Genomic DNA, 21,866 nt, shown 5'->3' with positions numbered 1-21,866 from the left:
TACAATATGTTATTCAACAGTACTGAGGTACCTGGGTACTTGAAACACTATATTTAACCCAAAAATTCAATTATTTTTTGCTTTCTAATTCAAACAAAATATCAGAAACCACACAGCAGAATACTTGGCTGAATGAGATAAGAGGCCATCTTGGCTACTCTAGCCCATTTAAGTAGAATTATTTTGAGAGGGATCGTCAGTCCGACAGCACGTGTTGAGAACTTATTGTAATATTGTGCAATTCAATGCCTTTTTTGCTAATATTAATGGGTCCCAAGAAAGTTCGTAATAAGGGAAAGGCAAAGAGGAAAGATGGAGAAATCATTGCAAAACATGAGGTCTACAAGTGTCAACCATCAAACTTTATTATCTTTAATCTTTCTAATCTACACATTTGAATGATAATTTTATTTTTGGTACATGTTTTAGTAATATTTTGGGTACTTAAAATTGTTTGGCTACAGGTTTTATTCAAATTTATGAAACAAATAGCATTACTTCGTATGGAAATAATGTTTTGGCACTCAAACAATTCAATGTTCCAACAATGTAAATGTTCTGCATCTATATAGTGCTTTTCAAGTCAATGAAGACCTCTCAAAGTGCTTTACAATGTGCGTCACACTTTTCCCTTTTACACACTAACTAACCGATAGCAGCATCAGCCATGCAAACACTGATCCCTAACAGATTATGGTCTGAGGTATCACCGTACTACATTTGGTTCTACACGCAATCATTACTATCGGCTGCCTTCGAATTAAATATCATGTATTAAGGTCCATTCATTGTGGGGCGGGGCATTGTTTCAGGATGATCAACCTCTCAGTGACACAAGCTTTCGCTCGTAGGGGGGAAGTGTTAGACAGGAACTATTGACACATTTTATCTCAGTGTGTTTCCTTCAGCACTGACCAACTTCCTGACATCAAAGCAAAATCTAAACAGTAACATTTTCAAACACAGAATAAAAAAACTAAAGCACAGGTAAACCATCCTCAACCCATGCAAGGGAGTTTTAGGGACCGTATGAAGTAAATAGCTATGAATACTTCATATTTGATCGTGTCTGATCAAAGAAGATAACAACATAGAAACAGAGAGAGAGAAACACTTCTGAGACTTAAATAACCCTGGAGAGGAAACAACAATGTGTCCCGAGGGAGACCAGACAACACCTGGGTGGACAAGGAAATCCAATTAAGGCCCCAATTGACTGATTCTTTTTTTAATCCGCTTCTTATCCGTTATTCTCTATCTGGCCCTGGGGAGGTGGCGGGGCCCTATTTCACCATCCTTTGCCTGTTTGGTTTTGAGCCCGAGGCCTGCACTAGCGGTATAATGGTCATCATGGTTGGTCAATGAAAATAATATCAGCAATGCAAAAAAAAAGTTCAACAGCTACATATACACAGCAGTAGAAAAAATATTCCCATTGGTGACTGAAAAACTGATGTGTAGTTCAATCAGTAAGAAATAGTTTAATTATATTTTCTGCTTTTTTTTTTTTTTCACTTCTAACACTTTCCCAATTACTTTCCTTGTGAATCAGATTCCATTGTAACCATATGTAGATTGTCTGCATTTGCCTCTATTTGGTCCATTGATGTGAAAGAACACAATTGCAAAATTCTTGATGCAGCCTGTCTGTTTTTTTTTCTTATCTGTAATAGATGCCCAGACCAGTCAGCGAAAGACCACACTGGACAGTTTAAGTCTGTGGTTAAAATGTTAGTGTTTTAAGGGGGAGTGGCACTCGAAAGAATGTCGTATGACATATTGTGGCTTCCACAACGCGGTGCTACAGCATGTAAAATGCATTATGAAAAGGTATATTAGCAGAGACATAGAAGGGAACGACACTACAATCCCAAGGTAATGCACATGAAAAGTATGGAAGAAAAACAAAGTATGGTAGAAAACAAATTAAAATGCGTTTGTAGGTGATACATTTACTTTTCGTTGTCATTTCTTCTTAAGTTCTATAACCACTACTCATTTTCTATCTGAAGAACAATCGGGGGACAAATCAGCACGCAATAACATTGTTTGCACCAGTTGTTAACACACACAAAAGAAATACAACTTCCCTTTGTTTTGTTCTTTGAAAGAAAGGTCACAAAAGTGGTTACAATTTCATTACAAGATCATTTATTCCCCTAAAGATACTAAACAAGACATCAAAAACAAAAAACATTACATGAAATGTGCAGCACTTTTTGTCATGACAACTTCAGTGGTTATTTGCCCTAAAATCTACGAGAGTACGTCATTAAATTGATCAAAATTGAATTATATACAGATCATTAAAGTGTGAAGGTTTCCGTTCTTTGCAACCTTTCAGACAACCAAAACAGATCCTTTACTTCCAATGTCTGCCTCTGGTGTCCAAATCGGACAAGTTGTGTTGAATACCAATCATTCCAAAACAATGCAAGGCCTAATTTTAAATTCTCCAAACACATGTGAGTCACAAGATTATTCAGTACTTCAGTATAGAACACTTGCACCTTAGTCAGCTTGAGGCAAATTATCAAAGACATCAACATAATCAAAGAGCTCACAAGAAATCTATAATAATCTCCTTTGTGTGCACTCGTAGATACAAAGAATATCTCAATAGGGTGTAATACATCCTTCCACAAAACCCTCTTTTCTCAGTTTCTTCCTTGTAAACCAGTATTTTCACAAACCCTAACCGTATAGAAAAGTACACTTTGATTTTAGTGACCAAAGAGGGCTACAACCTTCATTTGCTTGTATAGCAACTAACCTTAATATTGAACTTAAAAAAATATATATAATGCTGAAAAACTGCTGGCACACACGAGTTAACAAAGGACCAGGTGGGCTGCATAGAACACATTGGTGATAGGGGAAGTCATGGTTGACCTGCTTAGAATAGTTCATAAAAACTAACTCTGCATTTCAGAGTACTATTGGTCCCATAACAGATTAAAAAAATCATGGCTCATGACAGAGGAAATAGAAACTGGTTTAGGTTTGTGGGGCTTTGGGGATGCCACTCTTCATTATTTTCACATGTCCAAACTCAACCTGGCTCATTTCACACAACTGTAGAACTGAAATAGAAAACACTTAAAATGGGAGTTTGATTTTTTTTTTATACCCAGCATTATAAATTGGCCTCCTTCTGTTCAAGCATCTGTTACAGTAAGCTCTGCTGATAATGTAGCTGTCACGCTCAGCTGCTCCACCTTTCAAGTCTCAATTTTGATTATTCTGCTCTTGTTCCCACAACCTCATTGAGGGAACAGGGCCCCAGAAAGTTCAAGCATAAAAATTAGGAGCAGAATAACACTCAGTCATGCGCCACAGTTACTCCCTAACACGACAAATCCGGCAGACTCAAGAACCTTGTGATTGTCATGCCTCTTTTGGGGCACAGATTAACAGTTGTCCAGACTAACGCAATAAATGTTTGATGTACATGCTATTGTAGTATTATGGTATTTGTGTAACCACCCATATGCCAGGTCTGTTGCTCAGGACTCTCCCAGGTGGGATGGGAGTGTTGGATTTCAAGCTGGACCACTGAACCAGCTGCGAGGCAGGCTGAGTAGGGGAACAAAGCAACATACTGTCCCCAACATCCATTCCTGGATGGGCCAAAATCCACAAAAGAGGCTAATGCTACATTCACGACAGGGTTCCTGTATCAAAAGACACCAGTGGGAAAAGCCCCGAAAACAGACAATGTCCATCAACACAGCAGGGGTAAAACTGCGATAAAACAAAATGCGAGACATTGATTAACAGACTAAGGCTATCTGAAAGATGCCCTTGCAAGTTCTGTTTTATGTCCAAAGAACGCATTATGCATTTTCTTTTTTTAAACACATCTAGATGACCTGCTGCTACCTGGCAGCTCTGTTCCATCAGACGACAAGTTCTATCTTCCCGGCCAGTCTTCCTGTCCTCTGCACAGTGAACTCCCAAGCAAAGACAGTCAGCATTTAAATACACAAACACATACGCACGGTCATGCACAAGCACAATAAAACAATTTGTATATGTATACAGGCCAGTTAATCATTTCGTATTGTCTGACTTTTACCCACAACTGTACTCCAGGCTAAAATACATTAAATTATTAGAGCTTTCAATGTTCACTGCTGTCCTATTTGTGAATGTCAATATTATCCGGCAAATTTGTTTGCAGAGCTGTATCTGCCTGCTTCCTTTCTGTGCATTAACTGAAGCCTGCTTTTAGCTAGTCTACATTTAAGGCCAACAAATGATCAGCTGCACCAAGAGCACGCAAAATATAAGACTGTGTCCGCTGCAGCATCCAACATGGTAATGAGCACTTGCAAAAGAATATAGATGTGTCAGTTTTTACACCTCAGCACTCATCCAGTATTTATGGCTGATTAAAAACAAGCTCTATTTAAGATCTGAATTGACAAAATTACTTTGGTTTTAAGGCTATGTAAAGGTGTGCTTAACCCATTTATACTCATACTCAGTTTTCATATAAACCTATTAAGACAGTTGTGTTACTTATTTCCTTCACAGAATTCTTGTTCATGTAAACCCATTTGAAAAATCTGATGCTTTATGCACATGCTTGAATTTATTTTTTCATTTAGCACTTGAGTCATGACTGCATGCATAGCTACATTGCTACATGCCTCTATTATACAGAATCAAATCGACATTGCTATAATATTTCATTTCATTTCATTTAAATAAAATATAAACTGTACTTATTAATGTATTTGTGTATATTTCTGCATAAATGCAGAATATATTTGATAAATATGGTATCATTGGTCATCATGCATTGCCAAGGTATCGGACCGAGACTTGGTTTTGGCATATGATTGGTTGGTTGGTTGGATCCCTTAACCACTAGCAATATTTTTTTAGGTGAATGTTTATTTTTGTGTAATCAAGCTAACAGTAGAAAACAAATCTCATTGATGAAGATATGTCTTTGATATTTGATTTTTTAAATATGTACTTAATAATAATAATAATAATAATAATTTCCTTGTATTGTCATTCTGTGTAACAATGTACACAGAACGAAATGTCGATTGCACCTGACCCGTTGTAGCGAGCCGATGCAGCCGCAGCCAACAGAGGGCGCCGCCGACCACTTTTTAAGTCTTAGGAATGACTCGGCCGGGGCGCGAACCACCGACCTCCCAGTCTCAAAGCGGGCGCCTTACCATCTAGGCTACTGAGCTGGTAAATGAAAAACTTGATTGATCCATAAACTAAAAACAAATGTACTCTCTTCAGTTTACAAGTTCTGGGGCCTCCATTAAATATGGAGGTCAGTCACGCAGATACAAATAAGTAAGAGACACACTTTGCTGCTGGGTGCAGACGTGCTGGCCTGTCATCACTTTTCACGACTGATGAAAGCAAAGACGGAGGCTCAGACAGAAATATTATATTTAATAGACCATTTTATAAGATTAGTTTTGAAACACTTAGAATAAAGCAGAGTACTATATTACGCCATATAAATACAAATTTTGATAATATGAGTGTCATTCTTTTTGCATGTCATTTGATAAATATGTTGGTAAATAAAATATATACATAATAAAAACGCACAAAAAAGCAGACACTAAAAAGGACATTTATATTATTTAAATGTACACACAAACTCAGTGGCCTTGGAGTAGGGAGCTAGCAAACGAACACTTTGCAGAGACATTCCATATCTATTTTGTTTCTGTGCTTTAAACCACTCGAAGATTTCCTCCTCCATTTCTGAGTTGTGTCCAACGAATTTTTTTTTTCATTTGAGGTGTATTTCAAAAATAAGTTTACGATTAAATAATGGATGCTGCGTTGAGCTGACCCGTTGATTTCAGTATTCTAATTTATAGTTTTAAATACAGCTTATATATGGTAGGGAGAAAACCAGTTGGGGAGAAATTCTTGCACTCTGTGCTTACTGTATTCAGTTGTACTTTGTCGGGCCATATAAACTCCTTGTTGATAACATGATCAGCGGTGCGGTTCATTGATCGATTCTAAATGAGAGTGGAACAGGTACCGAATATATGGCATTGAAATCCATAAACTGTTTTTAATGAGTTAATGTGGTCTTACGCACAATGTTAAAGCGATGTTTGAGTTAACTATTTTTATTGTAACACGTTTCAGGATTGGTCACCAAGAAATGTAATTGCGTTACTCCCAACACTGACTGTGATTCATACAACCCAAGCCTGATGTTGATAAAAAGACGTCATTACTTACAGTTGCTGTCAATATGTAGTGTATGCAAATCATAATGACCCCTCCCTCTAATACATCTTTGTGACGCGGGTCTAAACAACAACCCTACTGTCACGGGTCTGAGGCCAGTGTGGCCCAGGCAGGGTTTTAAACTTAGACCTTGTGTGTATGCATGTAAAGTGGGTGCCTGTGTTTATAGTGATGGTGAATTTGACTGTACCGGAGCGAGAGTCCACAATGCCACATTCCATTCGACTAAAGGTTCACCACCCTGGCCGGACAATAAGCGGGAGGGCCGCACCCTGTCGGAGGTGGAGGGGGAAATGACTTGCTCCTTACCCTGAAATAGACTCACCACCATTCATCTGTCTTCCATTCCCACCATGCAACAGAGACAATATTGAAAACTTCCTCCATTCTGTTTCACTCAATATTGTAAAAAATCTTCTATACACTGATGTCGTCATTGATCTCCAAATGTAATTTGTTGTACGGCCTGGCTCGTATCTTAATTCGCTCATATCTCATTAAATCTTTTGCAAGCAAGACAAATTCATATACTATTAATTTTTTACAGGCCTCCAATAGAAATTGGAAAAATACGTTTCAAATTTTAAACACATAGCCAGTGTGTTTTATTGTATTGTGTACTTTTTATAACAAACTAATACATTAACAATATAAAGTAGAACATACCATATTTGCATGATTGCCTCCTCCTCTCTTGTTGATGTTAAAAACTAAGACTTTCAGTTGTCAAAACTGCTCAGGAAACCACAATTTTTTGAGGAAAATAAACGTTAAGTATTTTTGTATTATATAAGTCGCAGTGCCAAATATTTGTGTTGCTCCAGGTAAGCCTCTTTTTATGAAATCACATTGGCTAATTGAGATTCCACAGTCTGTCGATTTGCAATCTGATTGCTGATATTACTACTAGGGTAGTAGGGGCTCCATTTCCCGTGGTGTGTCTCGGGCAAGTACAGGCTGGTGGTGTCCACCCCTCTCCAGGCCAACATAAATTAGTTCATTTTTGTTATTTCTGTTGCGGCAACCTTGCCCATTTTTTCAACTAAATGTGGCCCTGGACTAGATAGATAGATAGATATAGATAGATAGTTAGATAGATAGATAGATAGATACTTTATTCATCCCCATAGGGAAATTCACACTTCCAGCAGTCTACCCCGTTGTTTATTAACAGATGAACATGATGCCCTAGGTGTGCTTGTAGCGGAGTGGATGACGTCACGCCAGTCCAAAAGTTTGACATCCCTGCGGCAGATGGAAATATTTTCTTTGTGAAAATCCAGGGATACACCACCTCGTGTTAGCAAGTCCGCCTCCTCTCCGATTCCCCCCGGCTTTCGTGTCTCTTTTTAGCGGCGTTGAAGCCGGATTGCTCCGGGTAGCTCCGGGTGGCTACACGTTAGCGTCCGGAATGCTAAACGTGAGCCACGTTTCCGCAAAACACAGCAACTGCGCTCCCTGTGCGCTTCGATGTTTTCCACCAGCACTCGATGATCTTATTTGGTCGTGAGTTCGCATTTACCATGATTACGGATGGTACCGAAGACTTATAACGCCGCTAGCCGCTTCGCTAGCTCCGGCTCTTCTTCCACGATAGGCCCCTTCATCACGCCGGCACGAGAATTCTTCAGGGCAAGGAGTTGAAATTCCTTGAATACACGCATTTTTTGTGCGCTAAAACCCATGTCCCATAGGATAGAAGTAATCCATAGTGTAGTTGTCAAAACGGGAAGAAAAAACACCGAAGATAGGAGCAGACAATAAATTAATAGGGCTAAAAAAAATATTGCCCTTCTCTGTCATAGAGGGAAGCTGGCTTCAGGCTTTGACAATAAAATATTAAATACTGCATGTGAATGTGACATGAGTCAGCTTAGATCTCTGAGTGACTCCACACAGTGACTCTACACAGAACCTTGCTTCAAGGAGACCAAAAATTAGGCTTTAGTCCTGTTTTTATGGTGCACTTTGAATCTCACTTAGCTATTATATAAATCCTCAGTTGCGTGCATGTGTGTGTGTGTTCATATGTGGCTAATAGGCTCCGAAATGGCTGACCCGTTTTATGTTCAAATTTACAAATTAGTACCTTAGGCTTCTGGGAGTGTCTTTAGGTAAGTTCTGTGTCAAGGCACTACCAATAATCACCAACAAAATGGGTAACCATCTCCTTTCGTGTACAAGCGGCTCTGGAACTGCATGCAGTAATACTACTCTTTGGCACTACCTAGTGGCTGATTTAACAAAACACAGCCTCAACAATTGTGCTCAATTAAAATGCCCCAAAACGCCATGCCCGGTAACGCCAAGTCGAGCCATTATGCTTGTATTAAAACGATTATAGCGCTAGAAACATGTTTGTTTTTAGCGATGTATCATTTTTTCAAATGATTATGTGTTATCATTTGGTTATTATACCTGCATCATTGCCAACATTAACTGATTTGCACATTTTTCATGGATTCCACTGGCAAAAGCAATTACAGGCATGAATCACAATTCTTGAACAATATCGCATGGGTATGACGTCACAAAAACACACTAGTGCACAGACAGAATGTAAAACTTTCGACATGTACGCTTTGAGATGACAGGCGGCCCTGAATGAATCACATATATGATTGGATACGGTACACACAGCGCGCGCACACACACACACACACACACACACACACACACACTCGCCATGCGTAACTGTGATGCATGCAATGTGTATGGATAATACACAAACTAAAAAACACACTATCAGCTGGATTTTCTGTTTACTTTGAACCTTGACTAATATTTAACTTGTCTGTATCTGCATCTGTTACATTTTATTGTTTTATATATTCTGTGTCATTGCCAATGTTGCGTTATCTCAGTCACGGAATCAGTATCAGCAAAATGCTTTTAATCACTTGACTTGTTCAGTTCAGTGCACATAATATGCCATAAATGTGTACGTGTTGTAAGCCTTATGTTTTTTCAACCACGGTGTTTGAGGTTTGAATCGTCTAATAAAGTAGGCAACAGTGTGCTGTGCAAAGATCATGACGTAGTTTATAGAAGGTTGAGCCACAGTACAGTATATCCCTGTTTAGACCTTCACATAAGCAAACAACCTCTGTGATGAGGGCGTGTGTCAGAGGACAATCAAGAAGACAAGGTGGGGTCACCTTCCAGCACTAACAATGACAGGAAACCAGCACAAATTTTCTACGGTCCATGGAGTGCACAGATAGTAACAGGATGACAGAAAGGCTCGATAAAATACCATGACTCAAAAATCTTTGTTGTAGCTGCTGCTCTTTTTTTATTCCCAAAATCTTTCTTGCTCTTCCTCAAGACATCAGATCTGGCAAAGTGAAATGGATCAAATCAAATAAGAGGCTCACAGAGCAGTATTTATATTCAGACAAAGAGGTTGTGCAGTGCACCCTCAACATGAATTTCACATTTGCATTGCAATGGAGGCGTTAAAATGTAGGTTTTTTTCGAAGCTGTTTATAGATACTTGCAGTTAAGGTTTACAGTAAACTAACGCAATATATACACAATCACAGGTTGTATAGTTGTGCAAATGCTTTGCAAATGCATCCTAGCCTTAGGCTAAAATTGAATGCAATCCCAATCCAAAAATACAAAGACTAGCTGGTTTATGTCGTCTAAACACACACCGCTTGTTTACGTTCGATGCAGTCTGCAGATGGAATAACAGTACAATTCACGAGAGAGACATGACGTTCTGCTTCATCAAGCAATTTTCCAATTTTCACAACAAGTCGCAGGGATCTTGTGTGAGTCCGCACAAACTGGGACTAAGCTAAAGTGTAAATTGAACTCCAGGGATTTTAGCCTCTCCATGTTGCTTTCAGTTCAGCGTGTGTTTCTACTATGGCTTACAGCCCAGGATTTTCTCTAGCATCCTGTGCAGCATTCCTGTGCCCAAACCCTGTGGCCCAGCTACGATGATACACACGCAAGTGTGTACAAACACACATGCACTTCTGGTTTAGCAGGCGCAGTGACATCCAAGAATGCCGGTCCGGCGTTGTGTCTTTGATGTGACACAAAAGAGCGTTGGAGGAGCTATATGTGTGCAGAAGCTAACATGGTTGCCATGGTTACAACCATGCTCTCCCGATGGTGAAGAGTATATTTGAATGTGAAGATAAAGATACTGAAGGTGAGTGTGGGAATGTGCAGGAAAGCAATAGGCAACGTCACCACATCAAGTGATAAAATGTCCACCAAAAATAAGGGTCTGTCATCATCTTTAAAGCACAAAAAAGCACAGTATATAGGGTATACAGTATATAGGGTATATAGGTTTGTAATTTCCTTGCTTACTGCAAGTTTTAAGATATCTGTACTTTCGGTAATTAGAGTTGAAAAAGACATAGTTGTTTTTTTTTAGTTTTACGAAAAATCATAAAACTGTTCTCAATTTTTTTTCCATGATCAATCATCTATCTATCTATCTACCTTGGTCATATCCCTCAAGAGGGGTGACCGACAGCAAGACACACACATACAATAACAAAGAAAATAAAAGGGAAATGAATAGCGCCATGTCACTAAAACACATTTCACCTTTCACAGTTTTTCACAGATTTGCATTATGATTGGCTAAAAAGTCCAAGAGATCAGTTATTTTTATAAACCTAACATTAGTGCGGCATACTTTAGCATAGTATAGAGCTGTCTTCTTAAACCAGTGTGCCGTGGCACACTTTTGTATCGTGAGACCTTGTCCAGTGTGCCGGAGAAAATTGCCCAATCTTTTATACATTAATTATATGAAACAGTGGGTGTGTGGGGGTTTGGATCCCTTAACCACTAGGGTCGTAGGGGCACCATTTACTGTGGTGTGTCTTGGGCAAGTACAGCCTGGTGGCGCCCATCCCTCTCCAGGCCAACACATGGAGAGGGAAATATATTTAAAGGGACAGTGTGTAATATTTAGTCATTCCTAGTGGCACAAAAAAAATTATTCAGTTAAAAAAAATGATTTGAATACTAGGCAAAACTACATTAGCTATCATACCAATGAGTGTCATATAGTGGTCAAATATTACAATATCCCAAAAGCTGGTGGCGGCACGCTTTGAGGCGGTTTCCTACAGACCTGGATCCCGTTAGCCGCCTGCAGTTGTAGAAAGATGTCGGTCGTCTAGGGTCTCCCTTGCCACTGGAACCATCTTCTTTACAATCAAGATAGTGGCGTTGGGGAAAGCGCACCCCTTACGCCACTTTAAAAACCGTCATTGCGCAGGTATCCTCTTTTACCTGAGTCTCCGACCACAATCCAGGATCGGACTGTTCAAACATCAGCAGACTCACAAATAAAAGAAGATGGTCATCATCGAATCGATGGACAACCCCAACAAAATATTACACACTGGGGCTTTATTAACTTATTTCATTTCATGAAGCTGTTTTATTAGTTTGATTATCTCCTGAGCCGCAGTGAGAAATCATGATAGGAAAAATTGAATACTGTCAATTTAGGCAAAACGATATATTAAGCTTTAAAGAAAAGCATGAAACTGAATGATGTTGGTCCCCTACAAGTGTGCCTTAGCTCAAAAAAGGTTGAGAAACACATATAGTAGTTTTATTTGTTAAACAAATGCTAGAGCCTTTAAAAGTTTTTTTTTTGTTTTGTTGTTTTTGTTAATGAAAAGTGGCTCATTTCGGGCAAGGTCTCTTATTTTTTTAGCTGAATGTTTATTTTTGTGTAAATCAAGCTAACTGTAGAAAACAAATCTCATTGATGAAGATATGTCTTTGATATTTGATTTTTTAAATATGTACTTAAATGAATAACTTGATTGATCCATAAACTAAAAACAAATGTACTCTCTTCAGTTTACAAGTTCCGGGGCCTCCATTAAATATGGAGGTCAGTCACGCAGATACAAATAAGTAAGAGACACACTTTGCTGCTGGGCGCAGACGTGCTGGCCTGTCATCACTTCTCACAACTGATGAAAGCAAAGACGGAGGCTCAGACAGTCACACAAACACAAACAGCCAAGGGGGTAAACAACCAGATTGCCGTAGAGGACAGATGTTGCACGGTAGATGAAGATGCTTTTCGTCTTTTTAAATGAACCCGATGCCGTGTTAGCTCCCCATACAAACAAAGACTTCAAAAGGTTCATTTGGTGGGATTTAAGGAGATTTAGTGGACAATCACTGTGTCCTTTTCTTGTGGTTTGGTTTTCATTGTAAACTGTTTCTTTTGGAACAATAATACTAGTTTCCGAGCATTGTCGGGCGCGTTACTGAAAGAAGTACTTAGTTACGGTTACTAGTAACTTCATTTAGAAAGTAAATCCGCTATCCGGTAGAATACTGACACCCAAAAGTAGCAAGTTACTCTGAAAGTAACTATCTGACTACAACTTATATTCACATTGAAGGCGACCCCCTAAAATTGCTTTAAAATAGCCACATACTGTAATAAAGATATAGGAGAAAACACGCACAGCAATCTGTGTAGGTGGTGAGCCCTTCATATTTCTTGGCTTGTGTAATCTTGAGAGCTTGCAAACTAACACAGCTAAGACGCGCCATATCCATTTTTGCTTTTGGCTTCAAACAGCATGAACATTTCTTTCTCCATTTCTGGGTAATGCCAAAGACATTTTATTTTTTATTTTCAGGCATGGTGTATTGTAAAACTATTTTTAATAAATAAAAAGACCAAATTCAGCACAGGTTTACCATAAATTCTGTCTTCAGGTTTGCTCCATTTATTTCATTGTTCCTGTATAAGCCGTACGCCCTTTCCACGAACGGCCTGCTGGTAACATATAACCAAATAGGCACGTCTAAACTGGCCACCTGTTTTCAGTATTTTATTTTATATTGTAAATGCAGCTTGGATGTGAATGGATATGGTAGGGAGAATATCAGTAGGGAGGAATTACAGACTCTCGTACGCTTTGCTGGAGACGGCGCCACCGTAACTGTATTCAGTTGGGTTTTGTAAATAGATATAAAAATACCGACTTTTCATAAATCGTGCATACAGTGTTGTACTGCTGGCAGGTTGAGGGCTATGTGTAACTTTGTGGGCAAGGGAAGGTACCATCAAAGAGCAGTAGACATTGTATTTGATGGTTTGCTTTTAAAAGAGTTTAACGCACCATGTTGTAACGACTGTTGAGTTACAAAATGACATTATGACCATGTTACAGAACTTGCTACTAAGAAAAATAATTACTTTTTTCTAGATATGCGTTCCTTTGTAACGCTTTTCTCCGCACGCTGTTTCCCTCTTTGCACATCGCGGCTATTTTCCGTATCTTGTCTGGTGCTTCACGGCAGGTAACTGGTGCAGCCTTGACTGCCACCCATTAGAAGGCCAACAACAAAGTTGTATTCAACCCATTTCACAATATTTGGAAGGAGAAGGTGGTCCAGCCCTTATTGTGTTTTGGTGATCTGAAGCACATTGTTTATACTGTTCCGGCACCCACAGCAAATATCCAGCCGGTGTACCCACGGCCGGGAAAGCATGTGGGTGCAGCTCGCTCCGTTGGCGACACAGTGGAGCTATTCTTCACGTTGCTCTCAGCATTTAATCCCATTTGCAGGGTTCACTTGAAAATGTCACCTAAGACTTTTCTACCACTACTTTACCAGTTTCTGTGTTCTACGTACACACATTAGTTTACAAACGGCACAACTTGATGCATATCAGTGCGGTTCAACATTGCAGTGCAATATAAGCAGGGGAATTTTAGGATTATCAAATACATTTAGCATGTTAGCTTATTATGGCAAAATAATTGATGTGCAGGATAACAAAACTAGAAAATAATTATTTGATTTGACATTATGCATCGATTCATTGATTATCTGAATACTTTTTCACAATAAATATCAACAATTAATTGACAGGATTCAGAAAAGTAAACAATATAAGCCTAATAACATGCAAACTTTTGTCTTCTATATGTCTGTGAAAAACATTAAGTCACCCATTTCAAAAAATCAAAATAGTTTAAAGTAATTTTTGAATGACTTAGACTTATTATACCATGGCAATGTTTAATGATATTCCACGATATAAAACATTTATAGTTGTTTAAACTTGCTTGATTATCAATTCTATACTATTAAAAATAAATCACGAGGTTCCATCACTGGTGAGTTAACTGTAAGTGGACTTAGGGGTGAACCCAATTCTCAAGGGCATCATGTGGATGGCCTCACTATGGACTACAATAATATTGTCTGCTGGTATTCAATCACTCATATGGTTCTAGATAAATAATATAGTATTATTTCTTCTTTTTATAATAATGGTTACTCTGTTTTTTTATTTCTCTAATTAGTTATCTTTGTATTTATTTTCTGTGATATTTGTGTATTTAAGCAAAGGAAGACCCCTACGGGTTGATGGTGTAATGTGGGCACTTGGCGACAAATAAGACATCTATTTTTTTTTCTTAGTTAGAAAGTGTCAACTATCTTCTTCATAGCTGCTGAGGTTGGCGATGTATTAAATATAAAAACAACAATAAAAATTAATATAGTCATGCATTATACATGTACTTGATGATTTCACATTATGAATGAAATACAATATCCACATACGACAGACAAAAATTCCCTAAATCCTGTTACAGATCATGCACCACAACTTAGACCTGCTTTCAGATGGTGAGTGCTTTATGTAATGAAATTTCTAGGTGTATTTGGGGCTTGTAAATTAAAAAAAACTTACTCTCGGATAGTAAAATACAGTCTAATTCCTAATTTCACAAACACACTTAATTCAGCTCTTACCTCAATCGTATGTGATAGAAAGCCGGCCATGAAAATGTAGCCGTATGATGTCAAATACTTTGGTGAGCATAGTCTTTGGCACCGGATTTGGGTATTTCAGATTCCTGACACATTCCAAAAATCAAGAATTTAAATTCAGAAGTGTGTGTGTCAATAAATTCTGGGATCGCTGAAAGTCAGGACTAATTAAGCAATGAATCATCACTGATCCGTCTACGGTTCAGAAAATGTGTCATCTGTGGATTGCCAAAATGCAAAGTCTAAGGCGTATAAGCAATTCTCTCGCAGTAATGACGAGGATCAGAAACCTCCCACATCATCTAAATCACTAGTGTGGGTGCACTTTGGCTTCCCGTCATATATGGAAAGTAATGGATAAAACCGTAATCTTGTGTTGGTACTGTCACACAAGGAAGCAGCATGACAGTTTAGAAAAGAATAAACGAAAGACTTGTTTCTTTTTTGAAAAATGGTCAGGTAACTTCGATGCAAATGTTACATACCTCTTACATCCAAATTGCATGTTTTATGAACCATAGCAGCTGAGTTAGGACACACTTCCGCCAATGTCAACCCATAAATATTTCAAGCCATAGCAAATCGAATGGATACAGTAAACAGTATTTGCTTTAAATTCCTGACTAGATTTTTTTTAAACATTTTTTTGCTATTCTCTCATTGTAAGGGACTTTCTAAATTTTGTGGATCAAACAAATGTTTTGCTGGTGTAAGAAGAACATTTCAGCTCACAATTTGGTCAATGTAATATTGTTTGAGAAATCTATGATATTGGTCAGCCCGCATGTGAGGGTGTACCGGGTCATTTTTTTTGTTTTTTCTTTGTTTTGTTTTTTTCAATTATTGACACATTGAAGGGACAGCATGTATTATTTAACACCTAATGTGGGGAGAAAATCTTAACGGACAGAGGGGGAGGCTGCCAGGCTGTACGTACCCTAGACAAACCACAGGAATTGGGCCCCTACTACCAGGTGGTTAAGGGATTCATGAACTATAACAAAACTTCATCCATTAAAAAAGACAAGATTGATTTAGAAAAATAATTAAACAAAAATACACAAACTACCATATATAAAATACTCGTAGAGTGAGATATTTGGTGTGTTTTGGGCACTTTGAGACTCCATAATTTGTCATCTTTCTTGTGGTTTATCAATCTTGTTTTTGGTCTCACTACACAATGCATCAACATGTAGTGGTCAAATAATACACACTGTCCCTTTAAATGTGACAGTGGCTAGTTCAAGTTTGAAATAGCACACAGTTATTTGGGATGTTGTAGAAGTGATACATTTAGAGGTAAAATGTTTATGACATACACTGGTGATTTCATTATTTCACTTCTGGGGGGAGAAATAAGTTTTGCTTATTCTCTTGGTCAAATCAGAAAATGGATAATAATGTTGAATGTTTTATCTTAGTAGATTGACTGATTTTTTACAGATTTATCAATTATTAAAATATGTGTTTTTTGCAGAAGTTTCTCAGTGATTATTGGCCACGATGTTAGCTAGAGACCCCAACTAAATAGCATACAAACTAAATGAGCAAATACAATTATAGTGATAAGTAGAAGCAAGCATATATTGACCAAAAAAGACTTCATATAAACTCCCCCAAAATACTCAACAGTTGTTTCTCTACAGAGCAGACACTCATCATCTCAGGTGAATCCATAATTTCTAGGTCCAATATTCTCCCACAAGATGGAAAAGCCATTCTGCAACCTGAAAAGGTATTCATTTATGCAAATATTTAAAGGATGACATTAAAATGTCTCTACTTCGTATTAATTTTTAAAATCATATTTAATACATATTTTAGATATACAGTACATACTAAATAATAATATACCAAGAGTTTATTTGGGTATTCTATGTTATAGGGGTCATCAGCGATCCTATGAATTTCAATGTTTTCTTTTCTATTTTTCCACTGTGAGAATAGGTTCCGTTTTGTTGTTGAATATGTCCTTTACTGCAAAAAAAAAAAAACAACTGAAAAGAGTTAGGCCTCGGCTTCAGCCTGCTATGTATTTTATTATAGTAATGCTGTTTTGTGCAAATTGTTGAATGTTTCCTTTTATTAATGATCGATGTTGTTTTTTTGTGAGCCGTGCCTAAATAAAAGGCCAAAGAGTATGGGTGCCATGTTTAGAGTGTATAATAGCAGGAATACACTTTATTTATCCCTCATGTTGTGTTAAGAATTGGCACCTCTAACCGTTGTCAGCGGGTCAATTTTGATCCTGGGTATAACCACCAAAAAGAAATGACCTCAATATAGTAAATACAACATCATAACACTATATGCATTCAAAACCCTATATTTCCATATTAGTTTGATTGTATGGCTCCTGAGACTCATCAGTTATTATTTTTTATAATCTTCAAAAGGGTCACTGGAGACCCAAACACTACATAGCATACCTGTCAACCTGTACGTTTTTGCCGTACAAAGTACCTTTATTATGCATTTTGAGACGTGTACGACGTACAATAAAATCTGTACGGAAAAACGCAAATTTGTCAATTATGGGTACCTTCCGGTATACAACGACTATCACGAAACGGCAAATCATTCAAGTCAAACGAGTTTGCCGCGGTAGCCTCTATCTCTGTATCGTTTATTTCGTGCAAACGAAGCGAGCGTTTGACGCTACTTAAAACAATAAAACATTATTTTGTTGTTAAATTATTGTTTTTGCTCTGTTTTTATTTTAATGTTCGAAATAAAATATTCATTAATTCATTCGTTCAAATTTAAAATACAAGCATCAATGGTTGATATTGTGGTTTGGTTTACTCATTTTTTCCTCCAAAAAATATCTTTATTTACAAATTTAAATGTAAAGTGTTATTAACGGATATTTTAGTTACGCTGATAACAATTGTTCCTGTTTTTTTTATTTTTTTATTTTGTATTTTATTATTAAGAATATGTACAGAATGATATAACGAAACACATGTACAATATAACATGTTAAACTACATAAATAAACACGTTTGAAAAAACATCGTGTAAGATTTTTTTGTATTTTGTAAGGGAAAAAAACGACAGTTTGTAAGGGCATGGAGCCGTGGAGGTTGACAGGTATGACATAGGGGTTGAATGAAACCTTCTTAAACTATTTTGTTTACTCGATTAGAAAAGTTGAATGAATAGTTATAATTTGAAGTACATGTGATTGTGAAAACTTGAGCGCACTGAGCCTCAGCTATGCACCTGACGAGACGCCTCACCTTATCGGAGTTGACGCTGAGTTTCCTCTCGACGTCCGGGTGAATCTCTCCGTTGCTGTCCGGTACGGGCGTGCTCCCCCCGGATCCCCCGCTTCGCTCCTCCTCCGCCTCCGCTCGCCGCTCATCTCCATTTTCCGTCCTCTTGTCCTCGTGTTCTTCTCTTTCCCGGCGAGTCTCTGCTTCCTCCTCGTCGTCGAATGGCAGCGGGACGCCATCGTCGACGAACTCCTTCAGACACTTGATGTTGTGTTTCTTGAGGAGTTGCTCCGTGTCCGGGTCCACCACGACCAGCTCCAGCCGACCCGAGGTGGCTTTGATCCGGCTTACAACTTGCTGGTGGCTCTCGTTCTCCACGTCGTCTCCGTTGACGAACACCAGGCGGTCCCCGGCGCGGAGCCCCGACGACTCGGCCGGGCTGTCGGGCTCCACTAACCGTATGAACTGGCCGCTTTTCCCCTTCTCGCCGTGGAGGTGAAAGCCGTAGCCGTTGTCGCCTTTATCCAGCGCGCAAAGCCGGGGCCGCAGGGACTGACTTTTACTCGGCATGCTTCTCTCACGTTCGGGGCTCACAACCTGTTGCCGGTGAGAAAGACTGAACAGACGACCCTGAGGATGCTGCTTCTTCTTCCGTCAAACGAAGAAGTGTAAGTCCTTATCGAACAAATCCCTAAGCGCCTTCTTCACTTTGGCCCAGTATAGGGTTCAAAGTCTGACTTGGGCTGGGTCCTCCGCTATCGGCGAGGAGCGAAGGTCCCGGTTCGAAAACTCCGTCAGCGCACTCTGCGCGACCAAAGTAGAAAGTCCACTCAGGAAGAGGGAGGTGCGTTCACGGACCAGCCCAACTGCCCTCTTCATGCAAAGCAGTCGCGAAAGCTATGGGAAACGGGTCAGCGGATATTTCGTGAGGCGCGCTTCCGCAACAAAATCCACTTCGATGCAAATGTTAACATACTGATAATGTTCAATTCCCTACTGTTTTATAACATATCTTGATGCGAAATTATATAATTTTAGTTGGATGCACTCCCTTCTAAATTGAGACTTGTTACTTGCACATACCTGTCAACCTCCAGGGCTTCATGCCCTTACAAAATGTTCTATTTTCCCTTACAAAATACAAACTAATCTTACACCATAGTTTTTTCAAACGTGTATTTATGTAGTTTATATCAGATAAATATTGTTAATTAACATTTTGTTGTGAGATACTGAGTTGCTCGACATGAATGAGGTTCATTAGAAAAAGAAGTTCCAAAATTAACTAGCTTGGACGTTCAAATATAATTAAGTAGAATAGTACATTTTCTGGGGCGGCACGGCAGAGCAGTGGTTAGCGCGTGTGCGGTACAGTTCTGAGGTCATGGGTTCAAATCCAGCTACCGGACTTCCTGTGCGGAGTTTGTATGTTCTCCCCCGTGCTTGCCTGGGTTTCCTCCGGGCACTCCACGCCTGTTCTACAAACTCTGTCTTGCTGTGAGTAAAGAGGTAGTCTGTTGTGTTGGAAGGTTTATTATCAAGTAATAAAGGAATTGCAATCAATAATGGGATAGATTGGCTGAGGTTGTCAGGTATGGGAATGTTATTCAATTCCTTATAGTTTATAACATGGTGTGGTACAAAATAATATTTATTGCCTCCTATTGGTGCCCAAAAATTTTATTCACAAAAAATTGAATATTGACTTATTTGAATACGAGGTAAAATAACCGGAACTATCCTAACAATCGTATTTTTTTTAAAATTAAATATCATAGGTTGAAAAATGTATATTTCTTTTACAAAGTGGAATCCCTACCATGGTCGCTGCCATATTTGGCTATCAACTTGCTGCTACACTGTGCTCTGTGGCAATGTTTTTCGTTCACATTAGACAATACAGTGCCATCTAGTGGTCAAATATTACACACTGGGGCTTTACAAACAAAATAAAACGACCAGCAAAACAAAAACAACTTCAAGTAATATTCCCTCTAAAGGTACAATGTGTTATTTAGTGCCTTTTAGTGGGTAAAAAGTCTTACTTATGTAAATAATAGACAAAAATGCATTTAATACATGCAAAAAAAATATTCTAAAAATACTCGTAGGTTGAGAAATTTAATTTATTTTACACGAAGTTCACTAAGAGGGAGCTGACATCATTGACAGCCATCTTCTTGCTACAGGTAGCACCAAAACCCTTGTAAAAGGCAAAAAATGATAAGAAAAGTGTTGCGGTTTGCTCATGAGTCGCCTCTATGTGCTTATTAGCACTCCTTTAGGGTTGCACTACCGAATAAGACGGCATTTAGCGGTCAAATAATACACACATACATTTTTATTGAGATTCAAAACGCTTCACTTAGCTTTTGTTTGGCCATGTTCAAGATGTCTAAACTAACTTAAAAGGTATTTTACATTGGTGTGAAACGGTGGCTGTCAACTTACATTTGCAGGGTTTTATTGTCATCACCTTCTAAGAAGTTTAAATGGCTCTTGGCATTATTTTACCAAGGTTTAAAATTGGTCCACGGCCCACTTTTGGGTCCTGACCACCAGTTGAGAACCAATGTCTGATAGTACTGCTTCACACTCCAAAGAGGGAAGATAAACAATATAATTTTCAAGTAAAATTTTCCGGTTCCGTTTTCAGATATGTCTGCTCCTTGCAAGCAATATCGTTTTAAATTTAGTAGTTTTTGTTTTTAAGGGTATTTTCTATACTTCATGCTTAAAGCCTCACACTGTAGTCATTCCAAATTTAGGAAAGAATAGTAAAAAGTAAATATTTTTATGTACTGCTGCTCATTGAAGCCTTCAAGTGATTTTAATGGTAACATATTGGGATTTGTACTCCTTGTTTGGTATACCAATGTACACATTGGCATACATTTCCTATCTGTATTGTGTTTTTATCTGGTTGCCATACCTACAGCTTTGGGCAATTTATGCAAGGCAGTATTATTTTTTTAATCTCAGTGTCTGTCTGGAATAATAGTGGTATTGAACAAGTAATTTAAGGGAAAATGGTTAAATTCATGTAACAGATTTTTTTTTAATATATATTTTAAATGCTTACCCAACCATAGTAAGTATTAACGTCTCAACAGCAATCGACGTTTGTGGCTGTCAAAAAAAACTTTTCTGACTTTTCTGTTCACCTACTTATCTTAAGCTTTATATTTTGACTTATTTTACAACATTTTTATATTACATGAACACTATACAGTATAGTAGCAATAGTATGTGTGTGACTGTACACAGCAAAATCAGTCCAACTTAAGAGTACATAGGAAAACAAATTTGAAAATACAACAAAATACTGAAGACTAAATCTGAGGCTTCACTGCAGAATATATTCGCCCAAATCAAATTTATGGTACCCATGTAGCAGAAACTGATGAGAGGACAAAAACAAGCACGCTGACCTACAAAGGGGAAGCGTAAAGCTGCAGGAGAATGAGCACAGATAAGTAGTTGTGCTTAAATCTGTGCTCATCTTATTAGAGGTAGAAGATTGAGAAAGGCCATGCAAGCTGATGCACACTGACTCATACAGTAGATGTGAAAGGAAGAGGAGGA

The 21,866-nt window shown here is 38.4% G+C and overlaps 2 protein-coding genes across 6 annotated transcripts in view; one reads left to right on the top strand and one right to left on the bottom strand.

The window, feature by feature from the left end:
- nherf1b (NHERF family PDZ scaffold protein 1b) overlaps positions 1–19,162 on the bottom strand; it is a 40,863-nt gene extending 21,701 nt beyond the window's left edge. The window contains exon 1 of one of the 2 annotated variants that reach the window (XM_088320217.1): positions 18,306–19,162. In XM_088320217.1, coding sequence (XP_088176343.1) covers positions 18,306–18,851 — 546 coding nt within the window. In that variant the 5' untranslated portion in view covers positions 18,852–19,162. The remainder of the gene's footprint in view (positions 1–18,305) is intronic. The other variant, XM_088320134.1, reaches the window with a different exon arrangement.
- The window catches only part of LOC148373420 (uncharacterized), a 28,155-nt gene continuing 24,629 nt past the window's right edge, over positions 18,341–21,866 (top strand). For 2 of the 4 annotated variants that reach the window (XM_088320368.1, XM_088320387.1), the window contains exons 1-2: positions 18,341–18,887; positions 19,005–19,191. In XM_088320368.1, coding sequence (XP_088176494.1) covers positions 18,850–18,887; positions 19,005–19,191 — 225 coding nt within the window. In that variant the 5' untranslated portion in view covers positions 18,341–18,849. Of the gene's footprint in view, positions 18,950–19,004; positions 19,192–21,866 lie in introns of all 4 variants that reach the window. The other 2 variants (XM_088320378.1, XR_015847191.1) reach the window with 2 other exon arrangements.

The sequence above is a fragment of the Urocampus carinirostris genome, chromosome 1, assembly GCF_059441175.1.
Source record: "Urocampus carinirostris isolate Australia breed hairy pipefish chromosome 1, RoL_Ucar_1.0, whole genome shotgun sequence".
In the NCBI taxonomy this organism is placed as follows: Eukaryota; Metazoa; Chordata; class Actinopteri; order Syngnathiformes; family Syngnathidae; genus Urocampus; species Urocampus carinirostris.
The sequence above is the reverse complement of the archived record's forward strand: the minus strand, read 5'-3'. Positions and strand labels throughout refer to the sequence as shown.